The sequence below is a fragment of the Hemiscyllium ocellatum genome, chromosome 9 (genome assembly GCF_020745735.1).
Source record: "Hemiscyllium ocellatum isolate sHemOce1 chromosome 9, sHemOce1.pat.X.cur, whole genome shotgun sequence".
NCBI classification, from domain to species: Eukaryota; Metazoa; Chordata; class Chondrichthyes; order Orectolobiformes; family Hemiscylliidae; genus Hemiscyllium; species Hemiscyllium ocellatum.
The window spans coordinates 67,761,682-67,778,213 of record NC_083409.1 but is presented as its reverse complement, the minus strand read 5'-3'; the positions used below and the strand labels follow the sequence as shown (position 1 = coordinate 67,778,213).

Genomic DNA, 16,532 nt, shown 5'->3' with positions numbered 1-16,532 from the left:
TTTTCGTGATAAATGATACCATTCTATATGCTCTCTTACTTGCTTGCTGTAGCAGCACATTAATCGTTTGTCATTCCTGCCAAATACCAAAAATATAGACCCATTTCCCTTGCAAAGACCATGTCTTTTATTTTCGTGCTTTTTAAAATTGTAAACTGAAATATAATAAAATTGTTTTGAAACCCAAGGATTTGCCAGGATGGCTGGAGGACTTTGATACTTTTGTGAATCTTATTTGCTTGACTGTGATTTCCAACAATGTTCAAATGAACTGGAACTGACGGACTGTTCATAATTGAAGCTGATTAGTTGGGGCGGCACAGTGGCTCAGTGGTTAGCACTGCTGCCTCACAGCACCAGGGTTCCAGGTTAGATTCCAGCCTTGGGTGACTGTCTTTGTGGAGTTTGCACATTCTCCCCATGTCTGCATGGGTTTCCTCCCACCGTCCAAAGGTGTGCAGGCCAGGTGAATTGGCCATGCTAAATTGCCCGTAGTGTTAGGTGCATTAGTCAGAGGGAAATGGGCCTGGGTGGGTTACTCTTCGGAGGGTCAGTGTGGACTGGTTGGGCTGAAGGGCCTATTTCCACACTGGAGGGAATCTAATCTAATCTAGTCTGGAACTGTGGCCAATTTTTTGTTTAATTCACTCACAAGACTTATGCGTCACTGGCTGGGCCAGCAGCTATCGAGTGACACTGGTGGAACCCAAACAGGATGGCAGTGAGCAGGATATTGCTGAGCAAGTGCTACTTAATAGTACTGTTCATGATACCTTCCATCATTTTACTGATGATCAATGATACAGCTCCTCTGCCTCCCAACAACCCAATTGTTGTCAGGTAGCTGAACAGTTTGGGCTGTGAATAAAACAGAGAAGCTAGTCAGACCAGAAGAGAAACCAGCAGCTCTGCAGCCAAACTTTACTTTCTTACAGTTTTCGGAAGTAAGCAACTTCAAAGTTCTCTGTAAAGAACATGCATATCTTTGTTTCAGCAGATGCTACAAGGTGCAATTTTCAGTTGGCTAAGTCAGAGGCCTTTCATAAGTGAACCAGCCACCCTGTGCCTCTTGCAAACCAGTTGAAGCATTTAGCAAAAGGAAGGCCAAAGAGAAAGTTATGGATCAGCAAGGATGAACCCAAAAAATCTTGTGAATAAAGACCATGGAACTTTCCTCTTCTCTGGTATATACTCATCACTGTTTTTAGTATAATGTCAATTAAACAATTGTTTTTAGGGCAGAGGAAAAACTGCTGTGGAACATCATGCATATTATTATTTAAAATTTGTACCAACATTAATATAATTTATATCAGCACATAATTTAATAGCCTTGGTGCAGGACTGCACTTAATCCTTCATTTTCTTTTTAAATGTGAATTTATACAGCATTTCTATTAACCTCAATTATTTATTTCAGTGTGTATGCCATTTCAGTTGGAAATGCAGAGTGCCGGACATGCATTCTACTGAATTTCATCTTATATGTTGGTTTTCCAGCAAGAAACTGTCTGAAAGAATCTAACCCTGGATGATTCCAATGGGAACCTACGATTCACTCTGAACCTACGATTGATGTTGGCTCAGAAATTCTCATGAAAGGAACCACAATGTTAAACAAAGACTATTTGTTTGTATGTTTGCATAAATTATATTGCTTTTAACATTTGATAGCATGTGTACATCTGAGGCAAGAACAGGATAATCTATCAACATCAGTTGGGCAGTTACACAACATCAATTCACGAGATTGTAAATCACAAATGGCTACTTGAAAACACTGAAAGGTCAATGTTTCTTCTAATTCTGTGCCTCTCATGTAACCTGCATTAACTCTGCCACTATAATTTCATGCAATTTTAACATGATTCTTCTGAATCTGTTCAAACTTCCAATTAAAATTATCAAGTTAATGAAGTTTAAACAATTACAATGAAAAAGATAGAGATTGCACTGAAAACAAATATATTACAAAATCAGCTTTTCTTAAAACTTGGATATTTGAAGTTTTAATCACCAAAACTATATGCTTTTGGAGCGTAGTGAATAAAGCATAATCCAATAAGAAAGCCCATCCAGTATGGCCTATACTTGTTTAAGCTTTCAAAGTGCAGAAAAGATTGAATTTCCATTGCACTTTAACATCAAGGGGATGTAAGAAAAAGAAATGTTAGCAGCACTTCACAGAGTTACCTCATTCCCATTAGTGTGCAGGCAGCATCATGAGCCCTCATCTCTACAATATTCTCCATGGATATCCTTATCGGGTAACAGCTTGTGACACTACCTGATTATCTTTGCGGAATCAAGTCAAGCCTGCATTACACAAGCCAATTGCTTCTCACTTGGTTCCTGAAATAGAAAGCTCTGGATTTTCCCAACAGTGAACTACTCCATTCGGAAGAGGCAGATCAGAGCAGAGATTTGCTGAATGGCTCAAATCAGCCCACACAAATTCCTACCTTCCCCTAACATTCCTTTTCACTTATCTTCATATTTAAGTGAAAATGGAGTTAGGCACTCTGCCCAATTTCTCAATTATTATCCCTCGATCATTGTTGTCATATAAAAACTGAATACAAAGTTTGTGAGATGGTATATACTGGTGGGATGACAAATAGGATGACAGAGAAGGAATTTATAGTTACTTCTTTGTTTTCAGTGCTACAAGCAAGATCATTGTCCCTTTCTAAATACCTTACAAATTTGATGGCTGGTATCTCAGGAACTCCAAACTCCTGAAAATAAACTCTGCCTCTTTAAAATGCTGCTACATTATATGTATTCTGTTACAACACCACTGGAGTTTTGACATGATAGCAGTAACACCTTTTGCAAAACAGAGGTTTCCAAGAAAGTACCAAGCAACTTCACATAATCCTATAACAAGCAGGACTGAGCTAATTAGCAGAGCAAAACCAATCCTTAACTAATCCAGTCCTTCATCTTGACCAATGCTAAGAGTACAGAAAACTTTGAAATAGGGATCCATCATAGACATTTCTCATGGGGAAAGAATGAATGGAGGATAAAAATAGAAAATAACTCAATTTTTAAAATCAAAAATGAAGCTTTCCCAAAATCTATGTGCTACCAAACTTTGTTCTGAATTGAAAGTGCTGCAAAGCCTGAAAGCCCATCTAAAGTTGGAGGATATTTCATTCTGTAACTATTTTCACCTTCACCAATATTTTCAGATGCTTCTGAAATATTTTCAGTTGGACACACTGATCAAACTATGAAGGAGTTTAGTGACTCTCATACATGCAATAATTAAATGTATCTTGAAAACAGCAATCTAGCCTCTTCCCAAGAATTTTCCCAGAATCCTAGCAGTTGACAAAATCACTGAATGGGGAGCAGCAATATCTTATACAGGTCACATTAGAAAATAGCACTGATCAGAAAACTGACACTGGTTTAACTTCTTCCTTATGGAACTTACGGTCACTTTCAACTCCTCTGTTTGGAACACTGTCAGTGTCTGAGACCTGTTCCACTTCGTCTGGTTTTGACAGCTGAATGCTTATGGGCTCTCTGTAAGGTGGAGGCAGTCGCATTGGTGGTGGTATCCCAGTTCTGTCAGGACCCAAACTCTGAAAGAAGAAGAGAGATTGCCAGCTATTAAGAGAAAATGCACTTCCTTTAAAACCATTGTACGAACCATGGCTGTCAGCATATTTATAACAGAAGTGACTAAATAATCCTTTCCAAGCACAAACAAGGGCACCAACAAAGCAAAACATAATGTCAAGAAGCAGTTGGAGGCACTAGACACTGCACAGGCAATGGGCTGTAATAACATTTTGGCGATTGTACTTAAGGCGCGTGCACCAGTACAAACCTGCAACACCGGGATCTACCTGGCAATGTGAATCTCAGGTACAGCTTCAGGGGTAGTTGCATTGCAGAAATCGGCCCAGTGCAGACCCATGGTGGCAATGATGTCAGTGGAGGTAAGATGGTGCCAAAGAATGACTTCACGGTTCCAGCTGGGTGGGCTCGGGTTCCTGATGGCAGAGGGGGTGGCGTTCCGGCTGTGACTGTGTGTGGGGACTCGGGTACCTGAGTGTTTGCAGACTGAAGGGATTGATTTTGTGGCTTTGTTTTTCTGGTAGCGAGGACTCATGGTGTAGTTCTGACCATTTCCTTTTCTTTTGGCTGTTGTCCCTGCTTCTGTTTTTAATTCTGTCTTTGTATACTAAAATGGCACCAGAGAATGGTAACTTTGCACACTTTTCGCTTACTCCTGTGTTCCTGTACTTGAATACACGTAACAATAAAATCTAAACAAAAATCAGGATTAATTTAACCTATTCAATTACTTCATCAGTTTACTTTCAAGCATGAATAAAGTGATGAAAGATGTCAAGAGCAATGTTACCAAACAGCTTTTTTTTTGGCTTAGCAATAGCCTGTTCCCTGAGGCTCAGTTTGGGATACGCTAGGGTTACTCAGCTTCTGACCTCCTGACAGCCTTGGTTCAAACATGGATGTTTGAGCCAAATTGTGAGTGACTGCCCTTGACCTAGAGGTTGACGGAGTGCAACACCGAGGAGCACCAGCAAAACGCAAGTCAATGGGAATTGGGGGAAAATGCTCCACTGGTTAGAGTCATACTTGGCACACAGGAAGATAGTGGTAGTTTTTGGAAGCCTACCATCTCAGTTCCAGGACACTTTTGCAAGAGTTCTTCAGAAAAGTTCCTTGGCACAAACATCTCAAGCTGTTTCATCAATACCCTCCTTCCATCATAAGGTCAGAAGCGGAGATATTATTTGATGATTGCACAATGTTCAGCACCATTCAGGATTCCTCAGACACGAGAGCAGTTCATGTAGAAACGGCGGAACACCTGGAGAATATCCAGACTTTGGCTGACAAATAGCAAATAATATTTGTGGCACAAATGACCATTTCTAAACAAGAAAAGCCTAACCATCACCTTTTGATATTCAATAGCTTAGCCAATGCTGAATCCCCCAGTATCAACATCCAGAGGGGTTAGCGCTGATGAGATACTAAAGGAAACTTGCCACATAAATACTATGGTTATAAGAGTAAGTCAGAGGCTAGAAATCTTGCAAGCAATAAGTCAACTGTTGCCTACCCAAACCCTGTCTATCACCTCCAAGGCACAAATTGGAAGTGTGAAAGAATATTCCCCACTTGCCTGGATGAGTACAGCTCCAAAACACTTCAAGAAGCTTGACATCACATGGGATAAAACACCCAGTTGACTGGCATCAACATCCACAGATATTCTGGGATGGTAAGAATGGCCTATGATGTGAGACTGCATCAGTTATGACTATATTCACTGGAGTTTAGAAGAATGAGATGGGTTCTCATAGAAACCTATAAAATTCTATCAGGACTAGACAGGGTAATAGTTTGAAGGACGCTTCTGATGACTGAAAAATCCATAACTACAAATCATAGGTTAAGGATACAGGGTAGGTTATTTAGGAATGAGAATGAGAACTTTCTTAAGAAAGAGAATGGTGTAACTATGGAATTCTCCTCAGCAGAAAGTAGCTGAGACGAAAAATTATATATTTTCAAGGATATAGTTCTCAGCGATAAAGAGGTATTGGGAGAAAGTAGGAACAGGGTACAGAGTTGGATGATCTACTATGATCATATTGAATGGCCTACTCCTGGCCTTATGTTGCTATTCACTCCCTCCAACACCAATGCTTGGTAGCAGCAGAATGCATCATCTACATGATTCATTGTAGAAATTCACCAAGGCTCCTCAGACAGTACCTTCCAAACACACAACCATTACCATCTATTAGGACAATGGTAGTAGATCCATAGGAACACCGCCATCTGCAAATTCCCCTCCAAGTCGTTCACCACCATGACTTGGAAATGTATTGCCATGCCTTCACTATCCAAGGACAAAATCCTGAAACTTCTTCTCATGGCATTGTGGGTCGACCTATATGAAATTACTACAGTGATTCTAGAAGCCAGCTCCCCACTATCTCATCAAGGGCAATTCAGATAGACATAGATGCTGGGCCTGCTAATGATGCCCACATGAATAAATATAGTTAATACAGTTCAATTTGATCTTGCTACAATGCCTCAAATGGCTATGAGTATAATTAAAAGTGTAGGTAAATCCATCACTGTTAGGAGAATGAGTACCCACTCCAGAATTCTCAGCTGAAAATGTAATCATGTTGATCATCTTCAACAAGTTGCGGTCTTTCTTCAATTTCTCCAGCAGTTGCAAGTACATCTAGTTAATCTGCAGTAAAAAGTTTGCATGGTCCCAACACAGCTTAGAGGGGACACTCTCATCTCTGAGGTAGAAGATTCTGGGTAGAAATTGCACTTCAAAGACCTGAGTATATACTCTGAGATGCTTTTTCAATCCAGTAATGAGCGAGTTATACCTTTCCAACTAGATGTCAAACCAAACCCCATATCTGTTGTCTTTGGTCTACATACATAGAACATAGAACAATACAGTGCAGAACAGGCCCTTCAGCCTTCGATGTTGCGCTGACCTGTGAACTATTCTCAGCTCATCCCCCTACACTATCCCAAAATCATCCATGTGCTTATCTAAGGATTGTTTCAATCTCCCTAAAGTGGCTGAGTTCACTACATTAGCAGGTAGTGCATTCCACACAATTACCATTCTCTGCATAAAGAACCTGCCTCTGACATCTGTCTTAAATCTATCACCCCCAGTTGTAGTTATGCCCCCTCGTACACGCTGAAGTAATCAGCCTAGGAAAAAGACTTTCATTGTCTACCCTATCTAATCCTCTGATCATCTTGTATGTCTCTATCAAATCCCCTCTTAGCCTTTTTCTTGCCAATGAGAACAGACCCAAGTCTCTCAGCCTTTCTTCATAAGACCTTCTCTCCAGACCAGGCAACATCCTGGTAAATCTCCTCTGCACCTTTTCCAATGCTTCCACATCCTTCCCGAAATATGGGGACCAGACCTGTACACAATATTCCAAGTGTGGTCGCAGCATGATATTGCGGCTCCGGAACTCAATCCTTCTACGAATGAAACATAACACACCGTATGCCTTCTTAACAGCACTATCCACCTGGGTGGCAATTTTTAGGGATCTATGTACGTAGAGTCATAGAGATGTACAGTTTAGAAACAGACCCATCGGTCCACCCATCCATGCCGACCAGATATCCCAACCCAATCTAGTCCCACCTACCAGCACCCGGCTCAAATACCTCCAAACCCTTCCTATTCATATAACCATCCAAATGCCTCTTAAATGTTGCAATTGTACCAGCCTCTACCACATCCTCTGGCAGCCTATTCCATACACATACTACCCTCTGTGTGAAAAAGTTGCCCCATAGGTCTCTGTTACGTCTTTCCTCTCTCACCCTAAACCTATGCCCTCTAGTTCTGGACTCCCCGATCCCAGGGAAAAGACTTTGCCTATTTATCCTATCCATGCCCCTCATAATTTTGTAATTAAAGATGTAGCCTTAGTAACCACACACGCAGATGACAAGCAACATGAATTCAACTGGGACAACACTACTATTATAGGGCAAGCCAAACAGAGAACAGCCAAGGAATTCCTAGAGGCATGGCACTCATCCACAGATTTTATCAACAAACACATCGACCTGGACCCAATATACCGGCCACTGCAGCGAACAGCAAGAACTGACAACCGGAAGCGGCAGAGACAAGCCACTATAAATGCCGGAGGAAATATCACAGAAGCGCTTCACAGGAGGCTCCCAAGCATGGAGGATGTCACCTAGAAAGGGGATGAAACTTTTGCAACACAAACTCCCAGCTCGGCGAACAGAACCACAACAATGAGCACCCGAGCTACAAATCTTCTCCCAAACTTTGAGCCTCAGCCTGTTCAGCCTCTCCCTGTAGCTCAGATCCTCCAACCCTGGTGACATCCTTGTAAATATTTTCTGAACCCTTTCAAGTTTCACAACATCTTTCCGATAGGAAGGAGACTAGAACTGCACGCAATAATCCAACAGTGGCCTATCCAACTACCAAGAATCTTTCCATTGACCCAGAACTCTGCCTTCCTGTTATTCTTCCCAAAGTGCATCACCCCAAATTTAGCTGCATTGAATTCCACTTGCTAACTCTCAGCCCAATTCTGCAGTTTATCCAAGTGCCCCTGCAACCTCTACACTCTTCCACACTGTCCACTATTCCACTGACTTTAGTGTTGTCTACAAATTTACTAATGCCTGCATCTAAGTCATTTATAAAAATGACGAACAGCAGTGGTCCTAAAACAGATCCTTTGGCACACCACTAGTAACTGGACTCCAGGCTGAATATTTTCCATCAACCACCACTCACTGCCTTCTTTCAGAAAGCCAGTTTCTAATCCAAACTGCTAAATCACCCTCAATTCCATTCCTCTGCATTTTCTCCAACAGCCTACCATGTGGAACCTTATCAAAGGCTTTACTGAAGTCCATGTATACCACGTCACTGCCCTACCCTCATCTACATGCTTGGACACCTTCTCAAAAAACTCAATGAGGTTTGTGAGACATGACCTGCCCTTGGTGAAACCATGTTGACTATCTGAAATTAAATTGTTGCTTGCTAGATGATTATAAATCTTATCTCTTATAATCCTTTCCAAAACCTTTCCTACAACAGAAGTAAGGCTCACTGGTCTATAATTAACTGGGTCATCGCTACTGCAGTTCTTGAACAAAGGCACAACATTTACAATCCTCCAGTCCTCTGGTACCAAACCTGTAGACAATGTCAACTCAAATATCAAAGCCAAAGACTCTGCTATCTCCTCCCTAGCTTCCCAGAGAATCCTCGGATAAATCCCATCCGGCCTGGGGACTTGTCTACTTTCACTCCTAGAATTGATCACACCTATTCATAACTAACCTCGATCCTTTCTAGTCTAATATCTTGTATCTCATTCTTCTCCTCCACAATGTTCTCCTTATCCTGAGTGAAAAACATGTTACAATAAAACTTTCTGAGGAGGAACAGGAGAGTGTATTGGTGTTCTGGATGACATTCAGTTTTCAAACAGCATCATTAAGACAGATGATCAAAATAGGTATCCTATTGCTGTTTGTGGATCCTTGCTGTGCATATTACTGGAAAACAATGACGACACTTTCAGAAGTACTTAATTAGCTGTGATGCATTTTGGGATGTCTTGGGATGTGAAAGGCAAGATATAAATGCAAACAACAATCTAAATCAGATATCTGCTGGTCCCCCGTATCCTTCTTCAATCGATTTTTGTCAGCCAAAGGTAATCTCATTTTTAAAATTAACAATGATCTACCTTCAACTGCAGCTTAAAAGAATCCCAAACTTCGACCACCTTAAATGTGTCCAAATGTTTTCCCTCATGAACTGAAAAGATCTGAATCTAACTTGTTGACATGCTTCTTAAGCTTAGACATGCTATGAAACAGAATTTTTATCAAATATAATTAATTTTTTAAATACAAATTTAATTCATTCTAATGTAGTCAAGTGGTTGTGAATATTCACAGCCTAAGTTTTCAAGCGAACATATGTTTCCAAATTACAAAATATGCAATATTTAGCCGATCACACTCAGTTTGAGCCCTGATGGTAGAATAGACCACAATGACTCATTTTTCCAATCTGCATAAGTTGCAAAGCGGTGTCTGCAGCAGAGAGTTTGTGATCTTAGAAAATACATCTATTAAGGAGAAACTACCCTGGAACAAAAGCTTACAAAGGATACAACAGCTTCCTGAGTAACAGATATCTTTTATTTCTTGATGATCTATCCCTGTTCATGAACGCTCATGCACTATGCAAACGGTTTCAACATTAGCAACATTCCTGCCAACATATGGAAGTATTGGATCCCCTTCACCTACTGTTAATCTTTTGTTTGAACACATAGTCATAGAGTCATAGAGATGTACAGCACGGAAGCAGCCACTGCAGTCCAACTCGTCCATGCTGACCAAATATCCCAACCCTAACTAGTCCCACCTGCCAGCACCCGGCCCATATCCTTCCAAACCTTTCCTATTCATACACCCATCCAGATGCCTTTTAAATGCTGCAATTGTACCAGCCTCCACCATTTCCTCTGGCAGCTCATTCCATACATGCACCACCCTCTGCATGAAAAAGTTGCCCCTCAGGTCTCTTTTATATCTTTCCCCTCTCACTCTAAACCTGTGCCCGCTAGTTCTGAACTCACCCACACCAGGGAAGAGACTTTGTCTATTTATCCTATCCATGCCCCTCATGATTTTGTAAACCTCTATAAGGTCACCCTCACTACAGGGAAAACAGCCCCAGCCTATTCAACTTCTCCCTTTAGCTCAAATCCTCCAACCCTGGAAACATCCTTGTAAATCTTTTCTGAACCCTTTCGAGTTTCACAACATCCTTCCGATAGGAAAGAGACCAGATTTGCATGCAATATTCCAAAAATGGCTGAACCAATGTCCTGTGCAACCACAACATGACCTCCCAACTCCTGTACTCAATATTCTGACCAATAAAGGAAATGCCTTCTTCACTATCCTATCTATCTGCGACTCCACTTTCAAGGAGCTATGAACCTGCATTCCACAGTCTCTTTGTTCAGCAACACTCCCTAGGACCTTACCATTAAGTGTATAAGTCCTGCTAAGATTTGCTTTCTCAAAATGCAGCACCTCACATTTATCTAAATTAAACTGCATCTGCCATTTCTCAGCCCACTGGCACATCTGATCAAGACTCCTTTGTAGTCTGAGGTAACTCTTCTTTGCTGTCCACTACATCTTCAACTATATTAACTATACCTTTTATGCTTACATCCAAATCATTTATATAATTGATGAAAAGAAGTGGACCCAGCACAGATCCTTGTGGCACACCACTGGTCACAGGTCTCCAGTCTGAAAAGCAACTCTCCACCACCACCCTCTCTGTCTTTTACCTTCGAGCCAGTTCTGTATCCAAATGGCCAGTTCTGCCAGAATTTCATGTGATCTAACCTTGCTAACTATTCTACCATGAGGAACCTTGCAGAATGCCTTACTGAAATCCTTATAGATCAGGTCCTCCACCCTGCTTTCATCAATCGTCTTCATTATCTCTTCAAAAAAACTCAATAAAGTTAGTGAGACACGATTTCCCAAGGACAAAGCTATGTTGACTATCCGAATAAGTCCTTGCCTTTCCAAATACATGTAAATCCTGTCCCTCAGGATTTCCTCCAACAACTTGCCCACTACCGACATCAGGCTCACGGGTCTCTAGTTCCCTGGCTTGTCCTTACCATCTTTCTTAAATTGTGGCACCACATTAGCCAACCTGCAGACGTTTGGCACATTGCATGTGAGTATCGAAGATACAAATATCTCAGCATGGGGCCCAGGAATCACTTCTCTAGCTTCCCACAGAGTTCTCGGGTATACCTGATCAGGTCCCGCAGATTTATCCACCTTTATGACTATTATGAATTTGCATTTACATCATGAACATTACTTTCAACTACATTACATGACACACGATAGTTTGATCTGATTTGAAGGGAGACCAAGTGGACCATCCTACCTGTCATCCATGATGTGTCTACCCCCATTTAGCTTGCTAAACCAAAGTGAAGGATCATAACATTACACGGATATTGTGCAAAAATGTATGCTAAAAATTCTGCATACAAACTATGAACCAAACAAACAAATACTTAACATTGCAAGAAGGAAATAATCTTTAAAAAGCAACATCCAGAAGAGAAAATGCCAGTATTTCTGTGATTTCATCGAAGTTGAACAGCTATAGAGATTTCTTCGAAAAGGCATCATCAAAGTCATTCAAGGCAATGATTGCCACAAGTGGTCACAGTTGAGAGGCAATGGAGGTTTGAGGTTGACACAAGATGAGCTATTGTGGTGACACAAGATGAGCTACTGTGGTGACAACAGCAGCATAAAGTAAGAGAACAACATGCTATTTTTATTCTGGGTAATCCAAAATGGAGAGTGGGAAAAAAAATTGTCACTGTAAGAGTTGCTCCTTTTTTGAGGTATTTGAGGTCATTTTCTCAAATTCGAGGAGCAGCAATGACTGTTCGATATGGTGTTACATTGTTTTGGAATTTTGGGGGCAAAAGATCAAAACAACAACACTTCAAAAATGACGAAGACAGACAAAGGCAGTAACCACAGGGTCAGAGAAAGAAACCGACACTGCTGTCCGACACAGAAGTGAATCTGCACAATTACTGCCTTTGCTGTTGAAATTCAAATATCTCTGGACATCGGAGTGTGTCTAAGAAAAGTTAACAACAGTGAAATTCACAGCTGACCTTGAAGAAACCTATGTGGGAGAGCTCACAGCACAAGACCAGTTAAGTGCATAGTTCTTAAGCGTAACCTTGCTGTAAATCTACAGTAGTGAACAGAGTGGGTTCTTTCTTGATGAGATCTGTCTCATGATTAAATTTAAAAAATATAAACCATAAGTACCAAGTTAGCCTGGAGCAGTGTCATTTTTTAGAACAATAAGACGGTGCTATTTTCTGGGTCTATAGATTGTGAAGGAGCAAATATGGCCTTTAGTAGAGTAATGTGCTCTATCTGTTGGATGTGGGAGTTTAGGGAGAGTTTCCATGTTACTGATGATTATATCTGCAGGAAGAGTCTATGGTTGCAAATACGATCAGAATGCATGAATTGGTTGGAGCAGCAATGATGGGCAATAAGGAATTTACAGGAGCTAGGGATGTGAGGGATGGCAGTTATAGGAAGGGAGGAAAACCACAGAAATGGTCAGGGAAATGGGTTAACTCCAGGAAAGGTAGGACCGGGAGGCAGGTAGTGCTATCCCCATTTCAAATAAGGATACTGTTTTGAAAAATGTAGGGGATGGTCAACCCTCAGAGGAATGTAGCACAAATAGCTAGGTTTCTGGTACTGAGAATGGCTCTAATGCGGTGAGGGGTACATCAGGTTCCAAGCAATCAATTCTAATAGGGACTCCAGTCAGAGGCACAGACAGAAGTTTCTGTGGAAGATATAGAATGTGGGCAAATAGATTATGAAATCTTGAAAATGTCAATATTACTGAGGAAGTGGTGTGATGTCTTGAAATGCATAAAATTGGATAAATCCCCAGGACCTGATCAGGTATACCCTAGAACTCTGTGGGAAGCTAGGGAAGTGATTGCTGGGCCCCTTGCTGAGATAATTGTATCATGGACAGTCACAGACAAGGTGCCTGAAGACTGGAGATTGGCTAAAATGGTGCCACTACTTGAGAAAGATGGTAAGGAAAAGACAGGGAACTATAGACCAGTGAGCCTGACATCGGTGGTGGGCAAGTTGTGGAGGGAATCCTGAGAGACAGGATTCATCTGTATTTGGAAAGGCAAGGATAGTCAATATGGCTTTGTACATGGGAAATCATGTCTCCCGAACTTGAATGGGTTTTTTGAAGAAGTAACAAAGAGGATTATGAGGGCAGAACAGTGCATGTGATCTATATCGACTTCAGTAAGGCGTTCAACAAGGTTCCTCACGGTAGATTCGTGAGCAAGATTTTATGGAGTACAGGGAGAACTAGCCATTTGGATACAGAACTATGGTAGTTACTAAGTTTGCAGATGACACCAAAATTGGAGGTGTAGTGAACAGCAAAGGAGGTTACCTTGGAGTACAATGGGATCTTGATCAGATGTGCCAATGGGCTGAAGAGTGGTAGATGGAGTTTATGTAAATGTGAGGTGCTATATTTTGGAAAGGCAAATCAGAGTCAAACTTATACACTAATGTACAGGTGAGTGTTGCTGAACAAAGAAACCTTGGAATGCAAGGTAATAGTTCCTTGAAAGTGGAGTCGCAGGTAGATGGGATAGTGAAGACAGCATTGGGTATAGGAGTTGAGAGATCATTTTGTGACTATAAAGGACATTGGCTAGGCTAATTTTAGAATATTGTGTGCAACTCTGGTCTGCCTCCTATCGGAAGGATTTTGTGAAACTTGAAAGGGTTTAGAAAAGATTTACAAAGATGTTGCCAGATTTTGAAAATTTGAGCTATAGGGAGGGGCTGAATAGGCTGGGGCTGTTTTCCCTGAAGCATCTGAGGCTGAGGGGTGACCTTGTGGAGGTCTATAAAATCATGGTGGGTTTCGATAGGGTAAATAGACAAAGTCTTTTCCCTGGGGTGGGGGAGTCCAGAATTAGACAGTCTATGTTTAAGATGAGATGGGAAAAATCTAAAAGGAACCTAAGGGGCAACGTTTTCACGTAGAGGGTGGCACGTGTATGGAATGAACTGCCAGAGGAAGTGCTGGAGACTGGTACAATTACAACATTTCAAAGGAATCTGGATGGGTATATGAATAGGAAGGGTTTAGAGGGATAAGGGCGAAGCACTGGCAAATGGGAGTAGATTAAGTTAGGATATCTGGTCAGCACAGACAAGTTGGACTGTAAGGTCTGTTTCCGTACTGTACATCTCTATGACTCTTTAACGCCCTGATAGGTGAAAGCTTTAAATAAAAAAGAACTGGTTTCTTGCAAGAAGAATTAATTCAAAGAATATTCATCAAGTCTTCTGAGAATGTTCATGCTATGCTCATGCTAACGAATAAAAGTATCATCATGGTAATTCGTATCATTCAATTTTCGTTTTTAAATTTTTGCTCTTTTTTCAAGAAGATTGCAAACGCTTTGGACGGGCAGGGACAGTCTGCATTGTGATCCAGAGGACATCGCGACTAAATGGGACCTAGATAGGCCAGTTGGTCTTTTCCTGTCTGACACTTCCATGCACTCTTATATTCACAAAGTATTGACAGTATACAGATACATCACTGAAATCAATCCTTCAATCCAGAATATACGGTTCTCAGACATGTTGGGAATTGAAAATTATCCACAGTTAGAAGCTATGGCTTTTGATCTTAAATTCATCTTAATAGGTTTTTTCACTGATTATTTCTTGCAGCATTTTTACCCTCACTTCTCTTTGGCATTGCTTCAAACGATTCACTTCGTAAAAGTACAGCAAACAGTCACAAGATACTCAAAAATAAGGATATGAACACAACAATTTGTTCTTATGCTCTCTCCACCAAAATGTCCACAAGGCTACTTGCATCCATGACTGCAAAATAGTAGTGGTCTACAGCTGCTCTAGCCCAAATTTGCTCACACAATTTAAATTCTCTTCATATTTATGGTTCAGTTAGGCATTGAATAACCTTTCTGACTATAGGAACGCTTGCACTCTGGACATTATGATAGTATGAATGTTTTTCTAACTCTGAGTGAAGTCTGGAAGGGTCAAAAGGATTAAGGAAAGAAAAGAGAAAAGGCCTTTCTTACATATGTAGTCATTACTAGTGATATATGATCACAGCCTTTCACAGCCATTGAGTCAAAAGGAGGATCCCTCAGCTTACTGAACTCCACAAACAACAGCCCCAACTTTGTGATCTCAGCAGTCCCTTCTTTGTGTACTCATAACTAGATGGTTGGGAGTAGGGGAAATGATGGAGGAGAAGAGAAAGATAAGGGTCTCCTGAACTTGAACGGGTGACACACAGAGGAAACATTTGCGCAAACCACTTGTCTTACAACACATCCTGCTGAGGTGTACAAAATGTAGAGGCATCAGCTTGCCATAAAAAAGGAACTGTAGTCATGAAGTGTTAGATGTTTATTGGCATCAGTCACAAAGCAAACATATGTTCCTCACTTTTGTGCACATGGATGTTGAAAAGGTTGTACAGATTTCTCATAAATTGGACATGTACTTTTCTGTCTGATCCACCCTTAACTCAAGCAGTAACACAGAATGCCATTGATTCATTTTTTTCTGCCCTGCGTGTAAAAGCCCGACTCTGTGGTTTCTCTTTATTCTTTTTCAACTCCAAGCGAGTCATTTCCTGTTCCCTTACATCCATTCCCACTCACCACTTTCCATTTCTGGTATCCAAACTGACCAATAATATAAATCAGTCCAAACCTCTCCCTTTCTGTACCCAAATCATCAACCTATCTTCAAATTTAAAAACATCATCCTCCCTCTGACTATGCCAACTACTATCCCATCCCCAAACTGCCTTTCCTCAAAATCTTAGGATAGATTCTCACCTTTTAAGTTCATATTAATTTTTCCTGAACCTTTGTTTTACAATCTTCACATGGCATCAAAAAAGGCCATGTCTAATTCACATGAACAACATTATTTGTGAAATTAACACTGGTGCTTTAAATCTTCTCCACTATCCACACCATGCCCCCCCCCAACTCCAATCTTTGTGTATCGTTTCAAGTATTTAAACACTTTATTCTCCTCAAACACCTCTCTTACACTGCTCAAGCAGTGTGCCCTTAGCTGGTCCTACTCTTAATTAGGCGATAGTAGGCACACAAATGGGTTATTTGCCTGTCTCTTCATCATTATTCTATCAGTCGCCGAAAGTTCTATTCTTGTCTTCTTCCTTTTCCTCACATATTTTTCAGGACACCATATCTACTCTGATTTTTAAAAAATTCATTCACGGATTGAGG

General features: G+C 40.9%; 1 protein-coding gene across 2 annotated transcripts in view; it reads right to left on the bottom strand.

Annotated features, from left to right (window-relative positions):
• The window catches only part of patj (PATJ crumbs cell polarity complex component), a 384,258-nt gene that overhangs the window by 206,818 nt on the left and 160,908 nt on the right, over nucleotides 1-16,532 (bottom strand). For both annotated transcript variants that reach the window (XM_060830432.1, XM_060830434.1), the window contains one exon: nucleotides 3,446-3,596. In XM_060830432.1, coding sequence (XP_060686415.1) covers nucleotides 3,446-3,596 — 151 coding nt within the window. The remainder of the gene's footprint in view (nucleotides 1-3,445; nucleotides 3,597-16,532) is intronic.